The following is a 27,916-nucleotide window of genomic DNA, read 5'->3' as shown; positions in this document are numbered from 1 at the left end:
TATAGTGGCAGAAGGGAAGTAAATATGAGTAAACTTACCATGTAACATAAAAATGTTGCACTCTATACTATAAGTCTCATTTTATACTACAATCACTTCGCTACAACCTCATAAATTAAAAATAAAAATGAATAATGTCTCAAACAATTTTTGATTTCTAAATATAAATTTATTCTTCAGAATTTTCTAAATTTGAAAGAACTAGTACCATGTCCTCATCAGCAATTTCCTCATGAAAAGTCTGCAATGATAATTCTTCTAACTCTATGGCCTCCAAACATTCGATAAATTCGCCATCAACAGATTGATCAAAAAAATCATTCAAGTCATCTCCTCCTTGTGACAATATTTCATTATTGGTGCTGTCAATTTCAATCAATGTAGTGGAATCATTCAAGTCATCTCCTCCTTGTGACAATATTTCATTATTGGTGCTCTCCATTTCAATCAATGTAGTGGAATCATTCAAGTCATCTCCTTGTGACAATATTTCATTATTGGTGCTGTCCATTTCAATCAATCTAATGGAATCATACAAGTCATCTCCTCCTTGTGACAATATTTCATTATTGGTGCTCTCAATTTCAATCATTGTAGTCGACAATTCAAAAGAAATTGCCACGGTCTCTTCATTGTGAGCCATTTTATTTTGAAATTGCTTGCTGTAAATTGCAGAAAAAAATAATCACTTTCATTTATCGTTTTTAGTAATACATAATATAAAACTAACTTTATCAAGTATTTAGTATAACAGAGGGACTGCAAATAAATAACAGAAAACATTTTTCAAATTATCTTCAAGTGTACAACATAGTTCCCCTTACAAAGAAATTGCCACGGTCTCTTCATTGTGTGCCATTTATTTTGAAATTGCTTGCTGTAAATTGCAGAAAAAAATAATCACTTTCATTGATCGTTTTTAGTAATACATAATATAAAACTAACTTTATCAAGTATTTAGTATAACAGAAGGACTGCAAATAAATAACAGAAAACATTTTTCAAATTATCTTCAAGTGTACAACATAGTTCCCCTTACAAATTAACAACTCACCTTTTTAAAAGTAGGAGAAGTGTTAGTACTGTGTAAATCAAACACCAGAAATTCACCACCAACAATTCCTCACAAATGTACCTCAGACAGTAGTATCACAAAATGGCTGTGGTTTCCTCTCATTTGACATATATACATAACCAATTAACTTTCATCACACACAAATACAAAACCAAAGTAACATTTTAATTGGTTCTAAATTTCAACACTTTCAAATGTGTTTTCCCCATGCAATTTTCCATAGGACATTTACATACGTCTACAGCCTGAATGGCTGAACGGAATTACACCAAACTTGGCAAAATGGTACATCAAACCTAAGAGGTCAGGAAGAATCTACTATACCCCCTTATGGTCATTTCCCCCTTCGCTTTGGCCTCCTCTTGTCTCTCAATCCTACCGAGAGACAAGATGGCGGCCGCTACGGACTGTTTGGAATGTTGACAGACGCCGGAGAACCAATCAGCTTCGCAAAGCTCCGTAAAACGAAAAGTACTCGAAGGGGAGCGCTGTTACAGATATATATCTTTTTTTGAACGTTAATTTCTCAAAATCCACTGGAGCACATATATTGAGACCTAGCAAAGGCACATCGGGCTACCAGTCCCTAATATTTTGCCAAGTTTCGTGCAAATCCATTCAGCCGTTCGATTATTATTATTATTTTTTTTTTTTGCCCCGCGGGGCCCTTTTAAAACCTCCACATCAAACCTAGGGGGTCAGCGAGGATCTACTATGCCCCCTTATGGTCATTTGCCCCTTCGCTTTGGCCTCCTCTTGTCTCTCGATCCTACCGAGAGACAAGATGGCGGCCGCTACGGACTGTTTGGAATGTTTACAGACGCCGGAGAACCAATCAGCTTCGCTTCACAAAGCTCCGTTGCGCGAAAAGTCCGCGAACCGGAGCGCTCACCGGTCCGCTGTTACAGATATATATCTTTTTTTGAACGTTAATTTCTCAAAATCCACTGAAGCACATATATTGAGACCTACAAAAGGCACATCGGGCTACCAGTCCCTACAATTTTGCCAAGTTTCGTGCAAATCCATTCAGCCGTTCGGGCTAAAAGTGAGGCCAACCGCCCTATGGAAAACTCAATGTTAAAAACACGTTTTGGGACCCCCCTTTTTTCTCGGCCCCCCCTTGACAAACCCCCCCCAAATTTTCAAGGGCTGCTCAGAAACAAAATGTGCCATTTTCCTGAAAATTTCAGCCAATTCCGTCCACAAACGCCAAAGTTATTAGACATAGAATTTTCAAAAATCCCATAGAGAAAAAATCCTAACTATATATACCTACTGGCGACCGCCAGTAGGTAATATATATATATATATATATATATATATATATATATATATATATATATATATATATTTATATATATATATATATATATAAAAGTAACAACTGTAACAATTACGTAGCATTAAAAAAATACCAATTTCATTACACATAAAAAGTAAACAATATAATTTTATATACACAGAAACACCATACTAATAAATAATCAATGTAAACAAAACTATAAAATTTTAGGAATAATACCCACTCCAATCTGTGCAACAGTAGTGAAAGCATTCGACACAGAAGAGGTAAAATTCACTATTCCCATTCAAGTCTGTGCAACAGTAGGGAAAGCGTTGGATTGTGGATGGGTACAATTTGCTATTCCCACTCTAATCTGTGCAACAGTAGAGAGAGTAGTTTCCTTCAAACAAATAACATATTTCAACAACTATATTAAATAACAAGAAATATAAATATTTAAATATATAAATTATATATATATAAATATAAAAATATTAAACACATTACACATTTATTACATTGTTTAATAAATATTACAAATTAAAGCAAATAAAATGAATATAATTAAAATAACACAATATGTTCTCACAGTCATAACAACCAACAATACAATTACAACATACCATATTGAATAACACAATTTTTAATGAATGAATAACTATTTTTACATTTATTATTACTTAAATACCTTCTCACCATATACCTTTACAAACTAAACAACACATACCTAAAATATATCTTTATTTAATTTTAAATTACTTCCCACCCAATATCACTACAAACCACAAAACCCACAACTGACCCTTAACTTGAAAAAAGTACACAATTAATATAATTATCAATTAAATAATTATTAATAATTAACAGTTAATTAAGAAATTATATTTAATTTACTTTCCACCTTGAACCCCTAGAAGCCTCACAACCTACTACAACACTAACAATTTCAATACTCTATTAAATTAAATTTAAAATCAACTAAAAATTGACAAACTATAATAAAACACATTAACAATAATAATACAAACAATGTATAGAACAATTAAATTATACAATACAATTAAAATATATACCAAAATACATAAAAGTAATTTTAAAAACTGTATTATTAGCAATATATTTGTAAAACAATATTAACAACATAGATATTTTTGACATTGATATTACTTACCTTAGAAATCATTACTCTTGTCAATGACATTTTTGCACCCAATATTTGTGCAACATGATGTTAAAAATCGGATATTTAGCGCCCAGGCACGGCTCAGTGTGCTTTGATCTCGGCCCTTTTGCTGCTCCGTAGATTAATGATGACGGTCATAGGAGAAATGCCTTCCTTGGAAGTACTTATTAAAGGTGCTTCTGAGAATCGGTGCAGCGCTGAGAGTCCCCGTTCATGGTCACGAGGCGGCCGCCCCATGCCAGGACTGTGGCTCGTGCACGGCGGAAGCTGTGGCGAGCCTCGTGGGTATCTGAGAGCCAGTCTTGTAATGTGTGACACATCATATCCTGTTTGTGGACCTCTTCCAATCGCTCTTGTGTCCTGTATGATCATCGTTTACTCACTTACTCATAATCCCCTTTGGCCCGCCCCTTCCAATTCTTGGCCAACTCACTCTTGTTTTCTAAAGCGCCTAGGAGGGCCTTTGCACAGTTAGCGCCCCGGGTGTGGTGTTGTGGGCCCTAGGCCCACATTCTAATAAATGACGGACTAGCACACAGTATGTGGGTTACTGCAACTAGCCACGAGCATGTGCACTCGGGCCCATTTATTGGCTGGGTCACGCCACTCGTGACGCCGGTGGTGGATGGGTGTGGGATGTGTGTGCCCACTCCCATAGGGGGAGTGGTTATTAAACCAGTGCCTGTCGAGACACTAGAACGTGTCTCGCAGGACACAACACCGGGCGAAACCATGTTTGGACCCCCTATCCTCTTAGTTGAAAAATATTTCCCAAGCTCAGTTGTTTCAGTTTGTGTCCTGCATTTCTGAGTGGTAAGGAAACTGCAAGGACCTCAGTGCAAAGGGAAGACACACAACTTAGTAAATACCCTCACTGAGCGTGGAGTATCTTTTGAACTCTGACCTGACCCCGGGCATGTCCCCAGCCCGTCATTGACTCGTCTGTGGCTTGCACCCAGGAGGAACAGAGAAACAATGTTGCTGGGAGGGCTGGAGAGGTGTCTCCTGCCCACGACCTTCCCCTCTTTCCGGACAGTATTCTGACCTCTCCTGCCTATTCCCCCGCCCCCGCACCTCCTTGGTATGACCTTTCTCTGTTCACAGTTGAATCACTGGCTGTACCACTCGGAGCAGTGGGGGGCTCCTGTGAGCACACATCTCTCAGCCTCCTGCTCACCTTACATTTTATTTTATTTTATTTTTATTTATTTAGAGTGTTTTATAAAGCGTGCACATGACCCATGGGTATCAGAGTGCTGTACATAGGGTTGAAAGAGCAAGATGAAAGGTATTGACAGATAATTCAAAGCAAAGAGTTACAATGGGCTGTTGTAACATATACAATTATTAGCACAAATATACAACACTCAGTCCATTAATATTCCATTAGTCTTCATTCTTCTAGCAACTTCGCAGTGGGTATTTGCTGCTGCTCTGAATCTCTTCGGATCCAGGTACCCCGAGGAGCAGAGTTTTCGAGAGTTCTCCTCTAAACGACGTCTCTCTGATCCATCTAAAAGTTGCTGTCCTTGACACAATCCTTGTGTCCTGTGACTCCGAAGACTATGCAAGGAATCTATTCATTAGTATCTTTTTATCTCTTTTTTGAACAAGAGGGTCGGTGGGCTAGAGCGTATCTTGGGTGGTTAGGAGTTCCAGATCCTTGGTGCTGCACAGGAGAAGGATCGTGTGTAAGTTCTTTGTTTGCAGAATCTAGGCGGTTCAAGCCTGAGAGAGTTAGCGCTTCTTAGGTAGCGGCTGCCACCGGAGATTTGATTATTTTCTGCCAGGTAATTGGTTCTTTGAAATCTAATGCTTTGTGTGTGAGGCAGGCAATTTTCAGTTGAGTTCTTGCCTCAAGGGGAAGCCAGTTAAGATACCTAAGCGATGGGGTGATGTGTTCGAAGCGTCTAGTTCCTGTTACCAGTCTTGCTGCCGCATTAAGAGTTGTTTTGAGTGGAACTGCTATCGCTTTGGGTAGCCCTGACAGGGTCGCCGAGCCGTATTTTAGTCTGGAGACCACAAGTGCCACAAGTGCTTGTCCTGCTTGTGTGGAGTCCGAAGGTTGTAGAAATGCTTTCTTCATTGTTCTGAGTTGGAATGTCGCACTGCATATGGTCGCACTGATGCAATGCGTATTATTTGCCGTGTTGAGTTGAACCTACTGGATCTCACGAAGGAGACGGCAGGTGGTAACAAAGCTTAATGGTGATCTCATTTTTTATAGTTTAAATTTAATTAAACAGTGGTAACTGCATTTCCAACATCAGCAGCAGGGAGTGGTAAGATGGGTCTAACATGAAGGAATTATGAGCATTAAGCGAAGGGTTTGTCAACCAACGGAGAGATCGTGGTCCGTGAAAACGAAGCGGGAACTCAACGGAAGGCAAGTCGGTGTCCAGAATTGTCAATAGTGGTTTTGAAAGCAAAGAAAGGATTTCAAAGATGGAACAGAAGAGCCAGTGGACTACATTAAGTAGGGAAAGACATCAAGGGCCAGATGTAGGTCACCAAATACCGGTCGGTAACGGCCGTTTTTTACCGAATCGGTATTTACCGATTCGGTAATTGACATTGATTCCTATGGGCCTCTAGGAATCAATGGCAATTACCGAATCGGTAAATACCGATTCGGTAAATACCGAATCCTACAGATTCGGTATTTTTTACCGATTATTTACCTACATTCGATTTACCGAATCATAAATACCGAATCGGTAACATTCGCTATTTATGAATCGGTAAATCCAATTTACCTACATCTAGCCCCAAATCTCCTGAGTGCTGAGGGATTACCCATCAGAGGAATGCAGCCGCTAATTCTGCAAGTTCTGCCGTTAAGGAAATTGGAAAGGTGATCTCAAAATTTGATTTCCGGATCTAGAATAATGGTTGTTGCAAGAAAGGTGAGGGCTGGAAAGTCCTGAACCCCATATAACATTTCCCCTTTCAGGATAAGGTAAGTTGTTAATTTACCTAGAAATCTACCCCTTCGAGATATTTCTTAGCCGCCGACGTAGAGTGCGGCTGTGCTCGGCACACAGAAGCTTTCAAGAGATCGAACTCCAGCTTTGGATGCAGCTAAGAAGAGCTTAACTAAGGGGAAGCTGTGAGGAATACCGCGCAAAATGAAATTTTAACGGTGCAACCACGGCCAGCCTTAGCGCTGGTGGCACCCAGTGCGACAATCTTTTTTTACCCCTGGACCTCTTCCTCGGATTCCCCCACTACCACTCAGCAAAAGTGACCTTCACCTCTCCATAGCCCCTCTCTCACATACATTTCATTTGTTTTACAGCGCTGGTAAAGGCTGGCTTTACTAATCCACTCAGCTATACACATAAAATATTTGAAGCAGGTATATTAACCCTTTGTGTTACTTTATGGCAAGTAAAAATCAGGGGTGTAGCTTGGGGGGGGAGTTTGGGGTGTTACACCCCCCCTAATAAATCTATTTTGTGGTAAATAGTTGAGTACAGCTGCTTTCAGTCGGGTATTGTGAGGTGTCTGTCGGAATTTATCAGAAAATTGTACATAAACACATACAAAACACTAACCCGGGGCTACGCGGAGGTCCATGGAGTTGCAAACAAACTCCGTGGAGCTCCACTACATCGCCCGCCTCCACCCTCCTAAGTAAGTTAACGGTAATTCAAAATCAACTTAAAACCACTTACATCTTTACCGCAGCTTCCCCAGGCTGCCTTCCTCCTCTTCCTCGCCGTACTAATGCTTGAGAAAACTGCGCCCGAACATGCGCATTTCTTGGTGCAATCTCCCGTACCACAGAACCTGTGCCTAGTGCTCCCTTCCAGACACAGAGCTCAAGCTCAGTGCACTCTTCTGGGCCACAGAGCCCCTGCCCGCTGCACCCTTCCAGACCACAGACCCTGCTCTGTGCACCCTTCCAGACCACAGACCCTGCTCTGTGCACCCTTCCAGACCACAGACCCTGCTCTGTGCACCCTTCCAGACCACAGACCCTGCTCTGTGCACCCTTCCAGACCACAGGCCCTGCTCTGTGCACCCTTCCAGACCACAGACCCTGCTCTGTGCACCCTTCCAGACCACAGGCCCTGCTCTGTGCACCCTTCCAGACCACAGACCCTGCTCTGTGCACCCTTCCAGACCACAGACCCTGCTCTGTGCACCCTTCCGGACCTCAGAGTCCCCGCACAGTGCACCCTTTCGGTCCCCCAGGGCTTTAAGTGGGCCGGGTCTCACCGGTGTTTGGCACCAGCAGTTTTTTAAAAGGTGCCTCGAAACAGGTCTCTATCGGGCTCTGTTTTGTGTCCTGGCACAGGCGGTCCGTGTTTTTCCGGACTACAGTGACCGCAGGCGCATCGATGGGCGCTGCTCACTTCTTACTAGTGGAGAAGTTACGGCATGATGTCAAGCAGGTGAGCGTTCTAGGGAATTTGAAATCCTTTAGAGAGAGTTTTTCTCTGTGGATTTCCCTTCTCTTTTTGAAACTCAGGAGCAGCAACATTGTCCTGGTGTCACCGGGTCTTTAAGTGGAAGCTTTTTCAATAATAAATAAAAGCCATAGTTGCTGCTTATTTATCCTATGCAACTAACAACCATTGACAACGTCAATAGTCCTGACTTGTAGGTATGATGTTACTTGTTGTATCATATATCTGGATGCAATGAAAGACACAGCAAAATACAAGTCGGGCGTCGCACTATGCTATGCACAGATTTTTAGTTTACGTGTTTAAGCCACGCCCTTAATTGCATTGGCCACGCCCCTTCATGAGACCCCCCTAGTTTTTTCATCCCACTTAAAGCCCTGCTGACCCCAGTCCCGTTATGGGTCGTCAGTACCGTTTACTAAACATGAGTACCAGTGCATGATTGTTGCACGCGGGGCTGCAAAAATGTCACGTTACCAGAGAGCCTTGGAACGGGCTCCCTGATGGACGGGGTCCATGTTCACTAAACCATACAAGAAGCCTTCCTGCCCCTGTACCCCTCCTGTCACCTCTGGGACCAATGACACGCCTTCCTTCAGCCGCAGTCACAGGGCGCGCCCCTTCTCCCTCGCTTTCCACACTCAGGGCCCGATTCACAGACCTAACTTAAGACAAAATCCTAAACTTACTACTTTTGGTATTCACAGAAGGCATTTAGTAGTAGTAAAGCTAGGATTTTTCTTATATTTGACTTAAGACAAACTTAATACAGACTTAATAAAGACTTTAGGACAAACTTAGGACAGACTTTAGACATAAATAAGTTAGGATTTTGTCTTAAGTTTGTCTTATGTCTGTCTTAAGTCTGTCTTAAGTTTGCCCACCAGCAAGTTGACCTCAAGTGTCTGCCTCGAGGCGCTATCCACCAGGATACAAGGGTCACGAACAAGGAGAGATGGAGCAAGAAAGCGCCCAACAGCAGCTGGCCTCATGTGTCTGCCTCGAGGCGCTATCCACCAGGAGACAAGGCCACGAACTAGGAGAGCTGGAGCAGGCAAGCGCCCACCAGCAAGCTGACCTTGTGTGTCTGCCTCGAGGCGCTATCCACCAGGAGACAAAGGCCAAGAACAAGGAGAGATGGAGCAAGCAAGCGCCCACCAGCAGCTGACCTCATGTGTCTGCCTCGAGGCGCTATCCACCAGGAGACTAGGGCCATGAACAAGGAGAGATGGAGCAAGCAAGCGCCCACCAGCAAGCGGACCTCATGTGTCTGACTCGAGGCGCTATCCACCAACACACAAGGGCCATGAACAAGGAGAGATGGAGCAAGCAAGCGCCCACCAGCGGCTGACCTCTGTGTTTGCCGCGAGGCGCTATCCACCAGGAGACAAGGGCCACGAACAAGGAGAGGTGGAGCAAGAAAGCGCCCACCAGCAGCTGACCTCAAGTGTCTGCCACGAGGCGCTATCCACCAGGCGACAAGGGCCACGAACAAGGAAAGATGGAGCAAGCAAGCGCCCACCAGCAAGCAGACCTCATGTGTCTGTCTCGAGGCGCTATCCACCAGCAGACAAGGGCCACGAACAGGGGGAAATGGAGCAAGCAAGCGCCCACCAGCAGCTGACCTCAAGTGTCTGCCTCGAGGCTCTATCCACCAGGAGACAAGGGCCACGGACAAGGAGAGATGGAGCAAGCAAGGGCCCACCAGGAAGCTGGCCTCGTGTGTCTGCCTCGATGCGCGATCCACCAGGATACAAGGGCCACGGACAAGGAGAGATGGAGCAAGCAAGCGCCCACCAGCAGCTGACCTCAAGTTTCTGCCTCGAGGCGCTATCTACCAGGATACAAGGGCCACGAACAAGGAGAGATGGAGCAAGCAAGCGCCCACCAGCAAGCTGACCTCAAGTCTCTGCCTTGAGGCGCTATCCATCAGGATACAAGGGCCACGATCATGGAGAGAAGGAGCAAGCAAGCGCCCACCAGCAAGCTGATCTCGTGTGTCTGCCTCGAGGCGCTATCCACTAGGAGACAAGGGCCATGATCAAGGAGAGATGGAGCAAGCAAGCACCCACCAGCAAGAGGACCTCATGTGTCTGCCTCGAGGCGCTATCCATCAGGATACAAGGGCCACGAACAAGGAGAGATGGAGCAAGCAAGTGCCCACTAGCAGCTGACCTCGTGTATCTGCCTCAAGGCGCTATCCATCAGGATACAAGGGCCACGAACAAGGAGAGATGGAGCAAGCAAGCGCCCACCAGCAAGCTGACCTCAAGTCTCTGCCTAAAGGCGCTATCCATCAGGATACAAGGGCCACGAACAAGGAGAGAATGAGCAAGCAAGCGCCCACCAGCAAGCAGACCTCACGTGCCTTCCTCGAAGCACTATCCACCAGGAGACCAGGGCCACGAACAAGGGGAGATGAAGCAAGCAAGTGCCCATCAGCAGCTTACCTCAAGTGTCTGCCTCGAGGCGCTATCCACCAGGAGACAAGGGTCACGAACAAGGAGAGATGGAGCAAGCAAGCGCCCACCAGCAGCTGGCCTCATGTGTCTGCCTCGAGGCGCTATCCACCAGGAGACAAGGGCCACGAACTAGGAGAGCTGGAGCAGGCAAGCGCCCACCAGCAAGCTGACCTTGTGTGTCTGCCTTGAGGCGCTATCCACCAAGAGACAAGGGCCAAGAACAAGGAGAGATGGAGCAAGCAAGCGCCCACCAGCAGCTGATCTCATGTGTCTGCCTCGAGGCGCTATCCACCAGGAGACAAGGGCCAAGAACAAGGAGAGATGGAGCAAGCAAGCGCCCACCAGCAAGCTGACCTCACGGGCCCGCCTCGTAGCGCTATCCACCAGGAGGCAAGGGCCACGAAGGACTGTCTTCTGGGCACAGACTTTCCGAGGACGCAATGTTCAGAGGGGTATACAGTCAAAATATTGAGTTAAAAATATAGAATTGCAGTAATATCGAATTCAAAATATAGAATGGATAAAATATCGAATGGACAGAATATAGTCAACAAAAATATCGAATTTAATGGACAAAATATCGAATGGACAGAATATAGACAACAAAAATATCGAATTTGAGGTAAGTAAGTTAATATCGATTTACATAAATATAGAAAGTCCAAATATCGAAGTATATAATATAGGTTTTAAATATATCGATTTTTTAATAATATCGAATTTTTTAAAGTGTTTTTTATGTTAGTTTATGTGTGAAAAGTGTATATTCATTTTATAATATTTTAAGAAATGAATTTTATGGTATTTCATTTTTGCGTAATTTTATTCTGTAGCCGGTTGTGGGTTTATAGGGGAATAGGGTGGGAAGTAATTTAATTATATTTAATTAAATATTTTAATTTATTTATTTGTATTTATATTGAATTAACTGTCAATTAATTTTTAATTGGTAATTAATTGAATTATAATTGGTCATTAATTTTACTTAATTTTTTAATTGATAGTTATGTTCATTTTATTAATTTATTTTCTGTAGCGGGTTGTGGGTTTATAGGGGAATAGGGTGGGGAGTAATTTAATTATAATTGATTAAATATTTTACTTTATTTATTGATATTTATCTTGAATTAATTGTTAATTAATTGTTAATTGGTAATTAATTAAATTATAATTGGTAATTACTTTTTATTAATTGGTAATGATTTAAAAAAAATATATTTGTATTTGTAATTGATTAATTATAATATTATATTAAATTGGTAATTATTTTTAATTAATTTGTAATTGCTAATAATATTTAATTTATTTTAATTAATATATGAAGTATTTAGTTTCCCTACTGTTGCACCCACTGGAGTGGGAATAGTAATTTTTACTCTTACGCTATCCAACGCTTTCCCTACTGTTGCACTCTCTGGAGTGGGAATAGTAATTTTTACCTCTACGCTATCCAACGCTTTCCCTATTGTTGTAATCTCTGGAGTGGGACTAGTAATTTTTACCCTCCCGCTATCCAACGCTTTCCCTACTGTTGCACTCACTGAAGTGGGAATAGTAATTTTTACCCCTACGCTATCCAACGCTTTCTCTACTGTTGCACTCACTGCAGTGGTAATAGTACATTTTACCCTCCCGCTATCTTACGGTAAAAATATTGTATATTTTTTATTAATATTACGTTCATATATGTATATATATATATATATATATATATGTATTAAAAAATCAAATTGTATGTTTATTTTTTTTAACTTACATTAATCATGTATTACTTTTAAGGTTATTTAAGTATTTTAAGTATGTTGAAGTTAATTATATTTATTATTTCATTAATTTTTAATTACTTTTAAGACATTTAAAAAAAAACGATATTTTGACTAACTATATTTTTTACAACGATATTTTTGATTCAATATTTTTGTACTTACCTGTTTGGAGATAGGAATTCGATATTTTTGTATTCTATATTTTATCCTCGATATTTTGGTAGTTCTATATTTGTGTAATCGATATTATGTCAGTGATCCGTTCAGAGGAGCATGTGGTATGTGCAGCCGCCTGCGAGGCCATGCCTTGATAACAGCGGGGACAGTGAGTGCTGAGAGTGCAGTGAGTGCTGAGAGCACTGTGAGTGCTGAGAGTGCAGTGAGTGCTGAGAGAACAGTGAGTGCTGAGAGCACTGTGAGTGCTGTGAGGACAGTGAGTGCTGAGAGTGCAGTGAGTGCTGAGAGGACAGTGAGTGCCGAGACTGCAGTGAGTGCCGAGACTGCAGTGAGTGCTGAGAGTGCCTTGAGTGCAGTGAGTGCTGTGAGGACAGTGAGTGCTGTGAGCACTGTGAGGACAGTGAGTGCTGAGAGTGCAGTGAGTGCTGAGATTGCAGTGAGTGCTGAGAGTGCAGTGAGTGCTGAATGTGCAGTGAGGACAGTGAGTGCTGAGAGTGCAGTGAGTGCTGAGAGTGCAGTGAGTGCTGAGAGTGCAGTGAGTGCTGAGGGTGCAGTGAGTGCTGCGAGTGCAGTGCGTACCGAGGGTGTAGTGAGTGCTGCGAGTGCTGTGAGTGCAGTGAGTACCGAGGGTGCAGTGAGTGCTTTGAGGACAGTGAGTGCTGAGGGTGCAGTGAGTGCTGAGAGGACAGTGAGTGCTGAGAGTGCAGTGAGTGCTGAAATTGCAGTGAGGAAAGTGAGGGCCGAGAGTGCAGTGAGTGCTGAGAGTGCAGTGAGTGCTGAGAGTGCAGTGAGTGCTGAGAGTGCAGTGAGTGCTGAGGGTGCAGTGAGTGCTGCGAGTGCAGTGCGTACCGAGGGTGCAGTGAGTGCTGCGAGTGCTGTGAGTGCAGTGAGTACCAAGGGTGCAGTGAGTGCTTTGAGGACAGTGAGTGCTGAGAGTGCAATGAGTGCTGAGAGGACAGTGAGTGCTGAGAGTGCAGTGTGTGCTGTGAGTGCAGTGAGTACCGAGGGTGCAGTGAGTGCTTTGAGGACAGTGAGTGCTGAGAGTGCAATGAGTGCTGAGAGGACAGTGAGTGCTGAGAGTGCAGTGTGTGCTGAGAGTGCAGTGAGTGCTGAGGGTGCAGTGAGTGCTGCGAGTGCTGTGAGTGCAGTGAGTACTGAGGGTGCAGTGAGTGCTGCGAGTGCTGTGAGTGGAGTGAGTACCGAGGGTGCAGTGAGTGCTTTGAGGACAGTGAGTGCAGTGAGTGCAGTGAGTGCTGAGAGTGCAGTGAGTGCTGAGAGTGCAGTGAGTGCTGAGAGTGCAGTGAGTGCTGTGAGGACAGTGAGTGCTATGAGCACTGTGAGGACAGTGAGTGCTGAGGGCACTGAGAGGACAGTGAGTGCTGACAGTGCAGTGAGTGCTGAGAGGACAGTGAGTGCTAAGAGTGCAGTGAGTGCTGAGAGTGCAGTGAGTGCTGAGGGTGCAGTGAGTGCTGCGAGTGCTGTGAGTGCAGTGAGTACCAAGGGTGCAGTGAGTGCTGCGAGTGCAGTGAGTACCGAGAGTGCAGTGAGTGCTTTGAGGACAGTGAGTGCTGTGAGGACAGTGAGTGCTTAGAGTGCAGTGAGTGCTAAGAGTGCAGTGAGTGCTGAGAGTGCAGTGAATGCTTAGAGTGCAGTGAGTGCGTAGAGTGCAGTGAGTGCTTTGAGGACAGTGAGTGCTGTGAGGACAGTGAGTGCTTAGAGTGCAGTGAGTGCGTAGAGTGCAGTGAGTGCTTTGAGGACAGTGAGTGCTGTGAGGACAGTGAGTGCTGTGAGCACTGTGAGGACAGTGAGTGCTGAGAGTGCAGTGAGTGCTGAGATTGCAGTGAGTGCTGAGAGTGCAGTGAGTGCTGAATGTGCAGTGAGGACAGTGAGTGCTGAGAGTGCAGTGAGTGCTGAGAGTGCAGTGAGTGCTGAGAGTGCAGTGAGTGCTGAGGGTGCAGTGAGTGCTGCGAGTGCAGTGCGTACCGAGGGTGTAGTGAGTGCTGCGAGTGCTGTGAGTGCAGTGAGTACCGAGGGTGCAGTGAGTGCTTTGAGGACAGTGAGTGCTGAGGGTGCAGTGAGTGCTGAGAGGACAGTGAGTGCTGAGAGTGCAGTGAGTGCTGAAATTGCAGTGAGGAAAGTGAGGGCCGAGAGTGCAGTGAGTGCTGAGAGTGCAGTGAGTGCTGAGAGTGCAGTGAGTGCTGAGAGTGCAGTGAGTGCTGAGGGTGCAGTGAGTGCTGCGAGTGCAGTGCGTACCGAGGGTGCAGTGAGTGCTGCGAGTGCTGTGAGTGCAGTGAGTACCGAGGGTGCAGTGAGTGCTTTGAGGACAGTGAGTGCTGAGAGTGCAATGAGTGCTGAGAGGACAGTGAGTGCTGAGAGTGCAGTGTGTGCTGTGAGTGCAGTGAGTACCGAGGGTGCAGTGAGTGCTTTGAGGACAGTGAGTGCTGAGAGTGCAATGAGTGCTGAGAGGACAGTGAGTGCTGAGAGTGCAGTGTGTGCTGAGAGTGCAGTGAGTGCTGAGGGTGCAGTGAGTGCTGCGAGTGCTGTGAGTGCAGTGAGTACTGAGGGTGCAGTGAGTGCTGCGAGTGCTGTGAGTGGAGTGAGTACCGAGGGTGCAGTGAGTGCTTTGAGGACAGTGAGTGCAGTGAGTGCAGTGAGTGCTGAGAGTGCAGTGAGTGCTGAGAGTGCAGTGAGTGCTGAGAGTGCAGTGAGTGCTGTGAGGACAGTGAGTGCTATGAGCACTGTGAGGACAGTGAGTGCTGAGGGCACTGAGAGGACAGTGAGTGCTGACAGTGCAGTGAGTGCTGAGAGGACAGTGAGTGCTAAGAGTGCAGTGAGTGCTGAGAGTGCAGTGAGTGCTGAGGGTGCAGTGAGTGCTGCGAGTGCTGTGAGTGCAGTGAGTACCAAGGGTGCAGTGAGTGCTGCGAGTGCAGTGAGTACCGAGAGTGCAGTGAGTGCTTTGAGGACAGTGAGTGCTGTGAGGACAGTGAGTGCTTAGAGTGCAGTGAGTGCTAAGAGTGCAGTGAGTGCTGAGAGTGCAGTGAATGCTTAGAGTGCAGTGAGTGCGTAGAGTGCAGTGAGTGCTTTGAGGACAGTGAGTGCTGTGAGGACAGTGAGTGCTTAGAGTGCAGTGAGTGCGTAGAGTGCAGTGAGTGCTTTGAGGACAGTGAGTGCTGTGAGGACAGTGAGTGCTGAGAGTGCAGTGAGTGCTGAGGGTGCAGTGAGTGCTGCGAGTGCTGTGAGTGCAGTGAGTACCAAGGGTGCAGTGAGTGCTGCGAGTGCAGTGAGTACCGAGAGTGCAGTGAGTGCTTTGAGGACAGTGAGTGCTGTGAGGACAGTGAGTGCTGTGAGGACAGTGAGTGCTTAGAGTGCAGTGAGTGCGTAGAGTGCAGTGAGTGCTTTGAGGACAGTGAGTGCTAAGAGTGCAGTGAGTGCTGAGAGTGCAGTGAGTGCTGAGGGTGCAGTGAGTGCTGCGAGTGCTGTGAGTGCAGTGAGTACCAAGGGTGCAGTGAGTGCTTTGAGGACAGTGAGTGCTGAGGGTGCAGTGAGTGCTGAGAGTGCAGTGAATGCTTAGAGTGCAGTGAGTGCGTAGAGTGCAGTGAGTGCTTTGAGGACAGTGAGTGCTGTGAGGACAGTGAGTGCTTAGAGTGCAGTGAGTGCGTAGAGTGCAGTGAGTGCTTTGAGGACAGTGAGTGCTGTGAGGACAGTGAGTGCTGAGAGTGCAGTGAGTGCTGAGGGTGCAGTGAGTGCTGCGAGTGCTGTGAGTGCAGTGAGTACCAAGGGTGCAGTGAGTGCTGCGAGTGCAGTGAGTACCGAGAGTGCAGTGAGTGCTTTGAGGACAGTGAGTGCTGTGAGGACAGTGAGTGCTGTGAGGACAGTGAGTGCTTAGAGTGCAGTGAGTGCTAAGAGTGCAGTGAGTGCTGAGAGTGCAGTGAATGCTTAGAGTGCAGTGAGTGCGTAGAGTGCAGTGAGTGCTTTGAGGACAGTGAGTGCTGTGAGGACAGTGAGTGCTTAGAGTGCAGTGAGTGCGTAGAGTGCAGTGAGTGCTTTGAGGACAGTGAGTGCTGTGAGGACAGTGAGTGCTGAGAGTGCAGTGAGTGCTGAGGGTGCAGTGAGTGCTGCGAGTGCTGTGAGTGCAGTGAGTACCAAGGGTGCAGTGAGTGCTGCGAGTGCAGTGAGTACCGAGAGTGCAGTGAGTGCTTTGAGGACAGTGAGTGCTGTGAGGACAGTGAGTGCTAAGAGTGCAGTGAGTGCTGAGAGTGCAGTGAATGCTTAGAGTGCAGTGAGTGCGTAGAGTGCAGTGAGTGCTTTGAGGACAGTGAGTGCTGTGAGGACAGTGAGTGCTTAGAGTGCAGTGAGTGCGTAGAGTGCAGTGAGTGCTTTGAGGACAGTGAGTGCTGTGAGGACAGTGAGTGCTGAGAGTGCAGTGAGTGCTGAGGGTGCAGTGAGTGCTGCGAGTGCTGTGAGTGCAGTGAGTACCAAGGGTGCAGTGAGTGCTGCGAGTGCAGTGAGTACCGAGAGTGCAGTGAGTGCTTTGAGGACAGTGAGTGCTGTGAGGACAGTGAGTGCTGTGAGGACAGTGAGTGCTTAGAGTGCAGTGAGTGCTAAGAGTGCAGTGAGTGCTGAGAGTGCAGTGAATGCTTAGAGTGCAGTGAGTGCGTAGAGTGCAGTGAGTGCTTTGAGGACAGTGAGTGCTGTGAGGACAGTGAGTGCTTAGAGTGCAGTGAGTGCGTAGAGTGCAGTGAGTGCTTTGAGGACAGTGAGTGCTGTGAGGACAGTGAGTGCTTAGAGTGCAGTGAGTGCGTAGAGTGCAGTGAGTGCTGTGAGGACAGTGAGTGCTGTGAGTGCAGTGAGTGCTGAGAGTGCAGTGAATGCTTAGAGTGCAGTGAGTGCTAAGAGTGCAGTGAGTGCGTAGAGTGCAGTGAGTGCTTTGAGGACAGTGAGTGCTGTGAGGACAGTGAGTGCTGTGAGGACAGTGAGTGCTAAGAGTGCAGTGAGTGCTGAGGGTGCAGTGAGTGCTGCGAGTGCAGTGAGTACCGAGAGTGCAGTGAGTGCTTTGAGGACAGTGAGTGCTGTGAGGACAGTGAGTGCTGTGAGGACAGTGAGTGCTAAGAGTGCAGTGAATGCTTAGAGTGCAGTGAGTGCTAAGAGTGCAGTGAGTGCTAAGAGTGCAGTGAGTGCTGAGAGTGCAGTGAGTACAGTGAGTACTCTGCTCTGTCCCGCCTGCAGCCCTCGGAGTCGCCGGACGGGCTGTGTGTACACAGACACAGAAGAGACGGAACAGGTTGTGAAGGGTTTCCAGTGAGCGTGCACCGCCCCGGGGGACGGCACGAGCCTCCGCTCCGGGTTTCGGCCTGAAAAGGGCAGTGAAACCGGCTGTGTTTGCTGATCTCAAATCTCCTCTCTTCCAAAGACACTTTCAGAAGTACTACTTTCCTACTCAGGCCCCCCTTGGAAGTTCGCTCTTCATTGTACATTTTTACTTTTTCCTGTACATTCCTCACCCCTGCCTGCTGTGTTGGATTTTGTGTTTGTGTACCCTTCATTTTTAGTCTTTGTAATATTCTATTTTGTATCACTTTTCTCTTGTAACATAACTAGCTCTAATGTACAGCGCTCTGACACCTTCGGGTAATGTCCGCCCTTTATAATAATGCACTAAATAAAAAAAATAAAACATTAAAAAGGCTGGGCCGTGGAGCCCAGGGCCAGGGCGTGCGAGGCAGCAGTGGGGGTCAGGACAGGGCAAGCATACGATGTCGGCCCTGTATGCTGGGGTCAAAGGGTCACTTCCTTTCGGGGAGCACGCCTCTTGCACGAGTCCCATTACACCCTGGACAAGTCCTAGAGGAGCTCAGTCCTGCTCAACGAAGAGCCTGGTGTGGCTGTGCCCCCCCCCCGCTCGTGCCATCCTGGGTCTGTGCCCCACAGAGCGGGCGTTGGGTGGGGGCGCCCCACAATACTGAGGCCTGGCTGCCGGGGCCCCCCTTGTGCCAGCCTGGGTCTGTGCCCCACAGAGTGGGCAATGGGTGGAGGCGCCCCGCCAATGCTGAGGCCTGGCTGCCGGGGCCCCCCTTGTGCCAGCCTGGGTCTGTGCCCCACAGAGTGGGCAATGGGTGGAGGCGCCCCGCCAATGCTGAGGCCTGGCTGCCGGGGCCCCCCTTGTGCCAGCCTGGGTCTGTACCCCACAACGCTGGTGATGGGTGGAGGCGCCCCGCCAATACTAAGGCCTGGCCGAGGGGTGCCTCCTCGTGCCAGCCTGGGTCTGTGCCCCACAGCGCTGGTGATGGGTGGAGGCGCCCGCCAATACTGAGGCCTGGCTGCCGGGGCCCCCCATTGTGCCAGCCTGGGTCTGTGGCCCACAACGCTGGTGATGGGTGGAGGCGCCCTTCCAATACTGAGGTCTGGCTGCCAGGTCGCCCTCGTGCTAGCCTGAGTCTGTGCCCCACAGATCGGGCGATGGGTGGAGGCGCCCCGCCAATACTGAGGCCTGGCTGCCGGGGCCCCCCTCGTGCCAGCCTGGGTCTGTGCCCCACAGAATGGGCGATGGGTGGAGGCGCCCCGCCAATACTGAGGCCTGGCTGCCGGGGCCCCCCTTGTGCCAGCCTGTGTCTTTGCCCCACAACGCTGGTGATGGGTGGAGGCGCCCCGCCAATACTAAGGCCTGGCCGAGGGGTGCCTCCTCGTGCCAGCCTGGGTCTGTGCCCCACAGCGCTGGTGATGGGTGGAGGCGCCTGCCAATACTGAGGCCTGGCTGCCGGGGCCCCCCTTGTGCCAGCCTGGGTCTGTGCCCCACAACGCTGGTGATGGGTGGAGGCGCCCGCCAATACTGAGGCCTGGCTGCCGGGGCCCCCCTTGTGCCAGCCTGGGTCTGTGCCCCACAACGCTGGTGATGGGTGGAGGCGCCCTTCCAATACTGAGGTCTGGTTGCCGGGCCGCCCTCGTGCTAGCCTGAGTCTGTGCCCCACAGAGCGGGCGATGGGTGGAGGCGCCACGCAAATACTGAGGCCTGGCTGCTGGGGCCCCCCTCGTGCCAGCCTGGGTCTGTGCCCCACAGAGCGGGCTATGGGTGGAGGCGCCACGCCAATACTGAGGCCTGGCTGCCGGGCCGCCCTCGTGCTAGCCTGAGTCTGTGCCCCACAGAGCGGGCGATGGGTGGAGGTGCCACACCAATACTGAGGCCTGGCTGCCGGGGCCCCCTCGTGCCAGCCTCGGTCTGTGCCCCACAGAGCGGGTGATGGGTGGAGGCGACCCGCCAATACTGAGGCCTGGCTGCCGGGGCCCCCTCGTGCCAGCCTGGGTCTGTGCCCCACAGAGCGGGCGATGGGTGGAGGCGCCACGCCAATACTGAGGCCTGGCTGCTGGGGCCCCCCTCGTGCCAGCCTGGGTCTGTGCCCCACAGAGCGGGTGATGGGTGGAGGCGCCCCGCCAATAATGAGGCCTGGCTGCCGGAGCCCCCCTCGTGCCAGCCTGGGTCTGTGCCCCACAGAGTGGGCAATAGGTGGAGGCGCCACGCCAATACTGAGGCCTGGCTGCCGGGGCCCCCCTCATGCCAGCCTGGGTCTGTGCCCCACAGAGTGGGCGATGGGTGGAGGCGCCCCGCCAATACTGAGGCCTGGCTGCTGGGGACCCCCTCGTGCCAGCCTGGGTCTGTGCCCCACAGACCGGGCGATGGGTGGAGGCGCCCCCCAATACTGAGGCCTGGCTGCCGGGGCCTCCCTCGTGCCAGCCTGGGTCTGAGCCCCACAGAGTGGGCGATGGGTGGAGGCGCCACGCCAATACTGAGGCCTGGCTGCCGGGGCCCCCTCATGCCAGCCTGGGTCTGAGCCCCACAGAGTGGGCGATGGGTGGAGGTGCCACGCCAATACTGAGGCCTGGCTGCCGGGGCCCCCTCATGCCAGCCTGGGTCTGTGCCCCACAGAGCGGGTGATGGGTGGAGGCGCCCCACAGAGCGAGTGATGGGTGGAGGCGCCCCGCCAATACTAAGGTCTGGCTGAGGGGTGCCAGACCCGGCTCTCCTTTGAGCAGGACTCAGCTCCTCTGGGACTTGTACTGAAGTTCCATTCTGTGACCCTGACACTAATGACATTTTGCTCCAGTCCAGTTAGTATTATGTCAGTCTGTGCTGATCTGCACCTGATGACGGAGGTGTGAGGGATACAGAGCATCACTCAGTCAGTGACCTCACTCCACCTCATAACTCAGTTGAACTTCGTTTGGCTGAATGTATACACGCGTGCGTGGTAGAATAAAAAAATAATAATGAGTAATAGACAGCGAAATATATGTGAATATTCGTGACCATCGATACAGAAGAATCAATCAATCAATCAATCAATCAGGGATTTGTAAAGCACGCTACACACCCATGAGGGTCTCAAGGTCTTTACGGGGGAGGGTGAGCAGCTCTTTTCAGTCGAAGAGACAGGTCTTGAGGGTCTTCCTGAAGATGTTCAGAGAGGGGAAGCGTCTGATGTTGACCGGGAGCTCGTTCCAGGTCTTGACGACGATGTAGGAGAAGGCTCTTCCACCCGTTCTGGCTCTGCGGATGCGCGGGGTTTTGGCAAGGGCGAGGTTGATGGATCGGAGGTTTCTCTTGGGTACGTGGAAGGAGACTCTCTCGTGAGGTATTGCGGTCCGGTGTTGTGGAGGCATTTGTAGTCGTGGGTGAGTATCTTGAAGATTATTCTCTTCTCGACGGGGAACCAGTGCAGTGTGCGCAGGTGTTGGCTGATGTGCTCTTGTCGAGGGATCCCGAGAACGGATCTGGCTGCGGTGTTCTCTATGGTCTGGAGTTTGCGGGGCAGAGACTTGTTGATTCTGGCATAGAGGGCGTTACCCGTAGTCCAGTCTGTTGGTTATGAGTGCGTGGGGGCCCGGTCTTTCTTGATTCCGGGGGATCCATCTGAAGGACTTGTGAAGGATGCGGAGGGTGTTGAAGCAGGTGGAGGCGACGGCGTTGACCTGCCAGGTCATTGAGAGGGAGGAGTCAAGAACAATGCTGAGGACGTGGTCTGTGGGGGTGGGCAGGCTGCCTAGTGCGGGGGGCTCCCAGGTGATGTCCCAGGCTGTGGGGGAGGGCCTGAGGCTGAGGACCTCTGTCTTCTCTGAGTTGTGCCTCAGGCAGCTGCTGCTCACCCAGGATACCACGCCCTTCATTAATTCCTGAAAGCTGAGTCTGGTGGTGGGGGGGTCCTTGGTGAGCGAGAGGATAGAAGTGACACAAAACCAAATGCATGAAAATAATAACATCCGTTTTGTTTAGGTAAGACAGCATACATCGTGTTCATGATGATTTAAAAAAGAAATGTATCAGTAAATAATATGACATCACAAGGCAACTTTTCATGGTGCAACTCCAAGATGAACCTCGGGTACAATCCCCTGTTGCACTATGACATGGTATTAATTTATTTTTAAATGATGCAGAACTTGTTGCCAGGGGGCCACTTTAGGGAGTGAGCATTTCGATGTTACTTGTTGTATTATATATCTGGATGCAATGACAGAAGCAGCAAAATACCAGTCCAGCGGCACACTATGCTAAGCATAATTTAGCTTACGTATTTTTAAGCTGCGCCCTTAATTACATTGGCCACGCCCCTTTGAGACACCCTCTAGTTTTTTCATCCCACTTAAAGCCCTGTGCATATGTATAGTGGTTTATAACCCTGTCTAGGTGCTACAGTCAGCCTGCTAGGCTCTGGGTTATGCTGGGTTGTATGAGTGTTATTCATTTCAGCATGATGTATGTAGGTTAATGTCGTGCGTGGATGACCAGAGTGGAGTCCTTGTCTTGTCTGAGGGTGCAGTGCTTGGGCGTGTGATTGGCGCGAGAGGTGTCAGAGTCAGAGTGCACGCATGTCACATCAATGTATCCTGGACAATGCTAGTCTGTGTGGGTCTCGGGAGACGGACTCATGAGTGGGACATGCGCGGTCTGTGGTAGGTGCTGGGTTAGCCACGGTGGAGGGCTGTTAAACCCCTGTGGCTTGAGGGGGGTACGCAAAGGCCCTAGAAGACACAATGGATTTGGCCCTGATCTCTGTACTGGGATGAATGTATGACATTGTTCTGCATTCTGTCCATCAATAGTTCTTTTTGCATTTGTCACATCGAGTGGAACGGGTATGCTCAGACGTAAGTCCCGTGCTCTCCCTACCACTGGAGTCAAGCTATCCTGGCTGATGACGGCTGATAGCCAGAAACCAGTCCTAGGATGCTTGATTCCGGTCCAGGGAAGACATGGCTTGGCAGTTCGGGCTGGACTGTTCCCATGAGGCACAGGGTCAAGGCTGATTTGCATATGGCTGGGTTCAAACAGGAATGGTATGGGGAGCAAAAAAACAATGGAGTTAGGCCCAAATCTCTGTACTGGGGTGAATGTATGACATTGTTCTGCATTCTGTCCATCAATAGTTCTTTTTGCATTTGTCACCCCGAGTGGGACGGGTATGCTCAGACGTGAGTCCCGTGCTCTCCACACCACTGGAGTCAAGCTATCCTGGCTGATGAGGGCTGAAAGCCCGAAACCGGTCCTTGGATGCTTGTTTCCAGTCCAGGGAGGACCTGACCTGGCAGTTCGGGCTGGACTGTTCCCATGGGGCACAGACTGATTTGCATATGGCTGGGTTCAAACTGGAATGGCATGGTGAGCAAAAAACGATGGATTTAGGCCCAGATCTCTGTACTGGGGTGAATGTATGACATTGTTCTGCATTCTGTCCACCAACTGTTGTTTTTGCATTTGTCACCTAGAAGAACACAGGCAGATGTGGTGGATGAGCCCAGGAGCCTCCGACTTGCTGTCAGTGCTGACAGTCATTGTATACTGTGAAGGGGTGTGGCCTGGTAAAAGGGTATATGGTCCCCCTTCCCCCAGGGGTGAGATGAGAGGCGCGCGCCACCAGGCACTTGTTGCAGAAAGAGCGACACAGAACGTCTGGGGTGGTGCTTCTTAACCTATGGTGTGGGCTCCACCAAGCTTTTTCAGGGGGTTCGTGACTGCTTTGAATATTCAATAATATTAACAGATGAAGAAAATCTAAATAAATATAAAGGCAAAATGTCCAACTGGAAATTTTAAAATGATCTGTAAATGTAAAGGAGTTTGAAATTGGAGAATAAAGATTGAGATCTCGGCGGATGGGTCGCTCCGTCACACCGGCTATGGATATCCCGTCCCCCGAACTATAAATCCCATAAGAAATATTAATCCCATTATATCCTAATGGGATTTGTATTTCAGCAGATGGGACATCAGTCACCGTTGCGATGAAACAACTCATCCGCCGAGATACAAATCAGGCCCTAAGTGTCCCCAGGTTGATTCTTGGGAGCAGTGCACGTGCAGCAACACAAAACATAGCACGGGCTACGGGGGCCTCAACTGAATTTAGAAAAGATCCAACCTTCCTCTTAAAATTGACATTATGTTTTTTAAAAATATTTATTTGTGAATTAAATACAATATTACATAATAATATTATGCGAGGATCAGATGGGGCACCCAGGGACAGCTGACAGATAGGGTCCCCGTGAGGAGTGGAGTCCGCCAGGGATGTGTTATGGCTCCGACCCTCTTCTCCTTGTTTGTGAATGGAGTGGTGGACCACCTGAGAGGAGAAGAGACGGATGCCCCATCCCTGGCAGGGGAAAGAATCCCCACTCTACTCTTTGCTGACGATACTATACTGATATCCAAATCCCCGGTAGGACTGCAAAAGCTCCTGCATCGATTCAGCTCCTTTTGCATAGATAGAGGCTTAACCATCAATACCTCTAAAACCAAGTTGATGGCTTTCTCACCCTTCAAAAGTTTTAAAAACAACTTCACGCTCAATGGGGCTCCCCTGGAGTTGGTTGATTCCTTCGACTATTTAGGGGTGAGGATAAACAGTCGAATGAACTGGAAGGACCACCTGGCCAAAATGCTACTTGGTCACAAAAGAGTATCTGGGGTGACCCTGAGGGAGTATCGGGAGTCAACCAGTAAACCTCTGTCACCGGTCATGGCTATTTACGAGGGTCAGATACTCCCTGCTGCATTATATGGCTCGGAGCTCTGGGGGTTTGAAAACGTTTCGGATCTAACTACAGCGGAAAATAAGTTTCTGAGGGATGTGGTGGCTCTCCCTGTTTCTACCCCGTTGATCCCCTTGCGGCTAGATTTGGGTAGACGAGCCTTAACAGATCTAGTGAGGTTGCGCCCACTGCTCTTTTGGGTTCGTCTAAGAAGAACTAAGGAGCTTGCCAAATATGCCGAAGGGTTGGATGACCTAATACTGCTTGATACTGGCAATAAAATTGGTTGGCTGTGCAATGTGAGGCACCTACTCTTCCAATTGGGATTGAGAGATGTGTTGGAGACCCAAATACCTCCGCCCAAACTAGTGATTAAGAAGTTATATTGGGATTGGGTGCAGGTGGAGAATACACGCTGCGGGGCTGGGGGCTCACTCACTGAACGGTTCTTAGAGTTCAAGTGGGCTAAGAAGTTGGAACCCTTCCTCGATCTTATAACTAAGCCGCTAGACAGAGCCCTATATCTAAAACTAAGGTACGGGACCCTCCCGGTGCATGAATTTACCGCGAGGTGGTCTAACCCTGGTGGCCCCTCGCGATCGTGCCCCGGTTGTGCGGCCCCTAAGGAGTCTGTGGCCCACCTACTTTTTGCCTGCCCCGCTTACAAAGTGGCACGGAAGATTTGGCTGAAACCAGTCTGTAGGGGGTTGGGACTGAGGTGCCACAGACTGGCCTTACGAGTACTCTCTACAGACTCATCATCTACTGCCACTGTATGCGGGGTGGCAAAATACCCGAGTAGTGCTTGGCTGACACGCTCAAGGTTATTGAAGCTGCACTCTAGGCCACCAAGTGACTAGATTGGTTGTAATTGAAGGCCTTCCACTTCCACATAATGAAATGTTGAGAATGTCTGACTAAGGTCCATACTAATTGTTTGTTGTATTCTGTGTTATATTTTAAATAATGGTTTTATTGCTGATAGTTAATATCTTTTACTGCGGGAAATGTACCCTTTTAATGTGTAAAATGTACTCTTTTATGGTGAGCAATTTTACCGAATAAAGATATTCAAACTAAACTAAAAAATATTACATAATTTGTATATTTTTTTGATAAATGCTTTATGTCTATTTTTTGTGTATTGTCTTGTGGTTCAAATTATCAAAATGCTAAGTTTGGGGTTCTCTGGCTTCTAGTAATGACTAAGTGGGAGTTCCCAGATTCCAATAATGACTCAGTGAGGTCCTCAGATTCCAATAGTGGTTCGGCGGGGGTCCCTGGGTTCCAGTAATATTTAAACGAGGGTTCACAGAAGTCAAAATGTTGAGAACCATTGGTGTAGGAAATACCCATGGGCCAGGCAAGAGGGGGCTCTGACCTGCACTGGATTCAGGAGCCATTGAAAGAAATTAGGGAGTCAGTCTGTTTAGGGCTTGACCTTTAGCTTTATATCAAATAAATGCATAAGAGAGCGGGCTACACTGGAGTGGCAGTGCAGGTGGGGGACTGGTGGGTACAAATTCAAAGAGGCGGGCGAGGGGGAGCTCAGAAATCCACCTGGTTTAGCAAGACCCGATACCCCTTGGGCATTTGCTTGTCTGCCCTCCCCACTCTGTGTGGCATTTTAACTTCCACCCCCACACACATAGCCACCATCCCTGAGATGCCTGCGTCCTGTTTTTGCCCTCCCTTCTGACCGCCTCTCTTTCTCCCCCCTCCAGGTACACACGTTTCGGGGGCCGCATTGGTGCGAGTATTGTGCCAACTTCATGTGGGGGCTGATCGCCCAGGGAGTCCGGTGCTCAGGTAATGATCATCACGACTGACCCCGCTGAAGGGAGCGGGAAACATCCTTTACCCCGCATGCGTTACTATTACAACGCATTCCCCAAATTAACGCCCCGTGGAGTTAAAATAGTAAATTGCGTTGTAATGGTGAATGCGTTGGAATGGATTGTGTTGTAAAGCCATGCGTTGTTAAAGATTTTGCGGTGTAAAAACTGGGGTAATGGCACACGGAATAAAAGTGTCCTATTCGAACTGAGGAGCAGGTCATAGACATGTGACCACACCTGCCAGCATAGCACCCAGGGGAGTCATCTGCGCACGCTAGTGTGGCAGTGTGGGTACTCTGGCCGAACATGAGACGCTGTGCAACCTGGTGTCCCCTAGTACAGCAGCATGATGTCTTCTGGTACCCTTGTGTTTCATATCACGTGAAGTAGAGGAATAGGTGCAATTGCGTGCTCACGAGCATGTGAAAGAGGTATGCCGCCAGTCGTGCTCTCTAGTGTGGTAACAATGGGTATTGTCCCATAATATGAGATATCCTTCCTTTCCTGTGTTCCCAAGTGTGGGGGCATGAGGAATTACAGAGTTCTAACGCTCCCTGGCATGTGGGGATATCCTGGTAGTAAAGTGCGCACTAGTATGTTGGCGTGATCCCTGAAATGTGAACATGTGATAATGGAGTGGTCCCCAGTATGTGCACATGTGCCTGTCGCATATTCCCCAGTATGTGCACATGTGCCTGTCGCATATTCTCCAGTATGGGAACATGTGACAGTCACATGGTCCCAGGATGTGAACATTGTACCAGTTGTTTGGTCCGTAGTATGTGAGCATGTGCAAGTGGCATGATCCCCAGTATATAAACATGTGCCACTTACTAGGGTTCCAGTATGTGAACATGCATCAGTCGTTTGGTCCCCAGAATGTGAACATGTGCCAGTGGCGTGGTCTCCAGTATGTGACCATGCTCCAGTAGTGTGGCCCCAGCATGTGAACATGTGCCACTCACGTGGTCCCCAAGTATGTGGACATGTGCCAGTAACTAAGTCCCTAGGACTGGTAACATGTGCCAGTTGTGTGGCTGCCAGTATGTGAGCATATGCCAGTCTCATGGTCTCTTAGTATGTGAACATGTGCGAGTTACATGTTCCTCAGTAAGTAAACTTGTACTAGTCACGTGGGCCCTAGATTGTGAACATTTGCCAGTTGCATGGTCCACAGCATGTGAACATGTGCCAGTCACGTGGTCCCTGGTATGTGAACATGTGCCAGTCACTTGTTCTCCAGTATGTGAACCCCAGTATGTGCACATGTTCCAGTTGTGTGTTCCTGATTATGTGAACATGTAGTAATCGCGTGATACCCAGTATGTGAACATGTGCCAGTCCCATGGTCCCAGTATGTGAACATGTGACAGTCCCATGGTCCCAGTATGTAAACATGCACCAGTCGTTTGGTCCCTACAATGTGAACATGCGCCTGTGGCGTGGTCTCTAATATGTGAACATGCTCCAGTTGTGTGGTCCCCTGTATGTCGACATGCAGCAGTCACGTGGTTCCTCTGACAGCCGGATGGAGTAAGAACCACTGGAGCGAGGACATCGGCTACCCCTCCCTGTTTAGAGATGATGGCCTCACATGCTCGCTTTATTCTCTCCATCATCGGTCTCAAACAGGAAACAAAGTCCACCCGATGCCCTGAAAGCCTTCTCTCAAGGTGTGTGTGTGTGAGAGG

The 27,916-nt window shown here is 48.6% G+C and overlaps 1 protein-coding gene across 2 annotated transcripts in view; it reads left to right on the top strand.

Moving 5' to 3' along the window:
• Positions 1–27,916, top strand: part of CHN2 (chimerin 2) — a 601,556-nt gene that overhangs the window by 542,808 nt on the left and 30,832 nt on the right. For both annotated transcript variants that reach the window (XM_078664041.1, XM_078664042.1), the window contains one exon: positions 26,112–26,196. In XM_078664041.1, coding sequence (XP_078520167.1) covers positions 26,112–26,196 — 85 coding nt within the window. The remainder of the gene's footprint in view (positions 1–26,111; positions 26,197–27,916) is intronic.

The sequence above is a fragment of the Lissotriton helveticus genome, chromosome 10 (assembly GCF_964261635.1).
Source record: "Lissotriton helveticus chromosome 10, aLisHel1.1, whole genome shotgun sequence".
NCBI classification, from domain to species: Eukaryota; Metazoa; Chordata; class Amphibia; order Caudata; family Salamandridae; genus Lissotriton; species Lissotriton helveticus.
The sequence above is the reverse complement of the archived record's forward strand: the minus strand, read 5'-3'. Positions and strand labels throughout refer to the sequence as shown.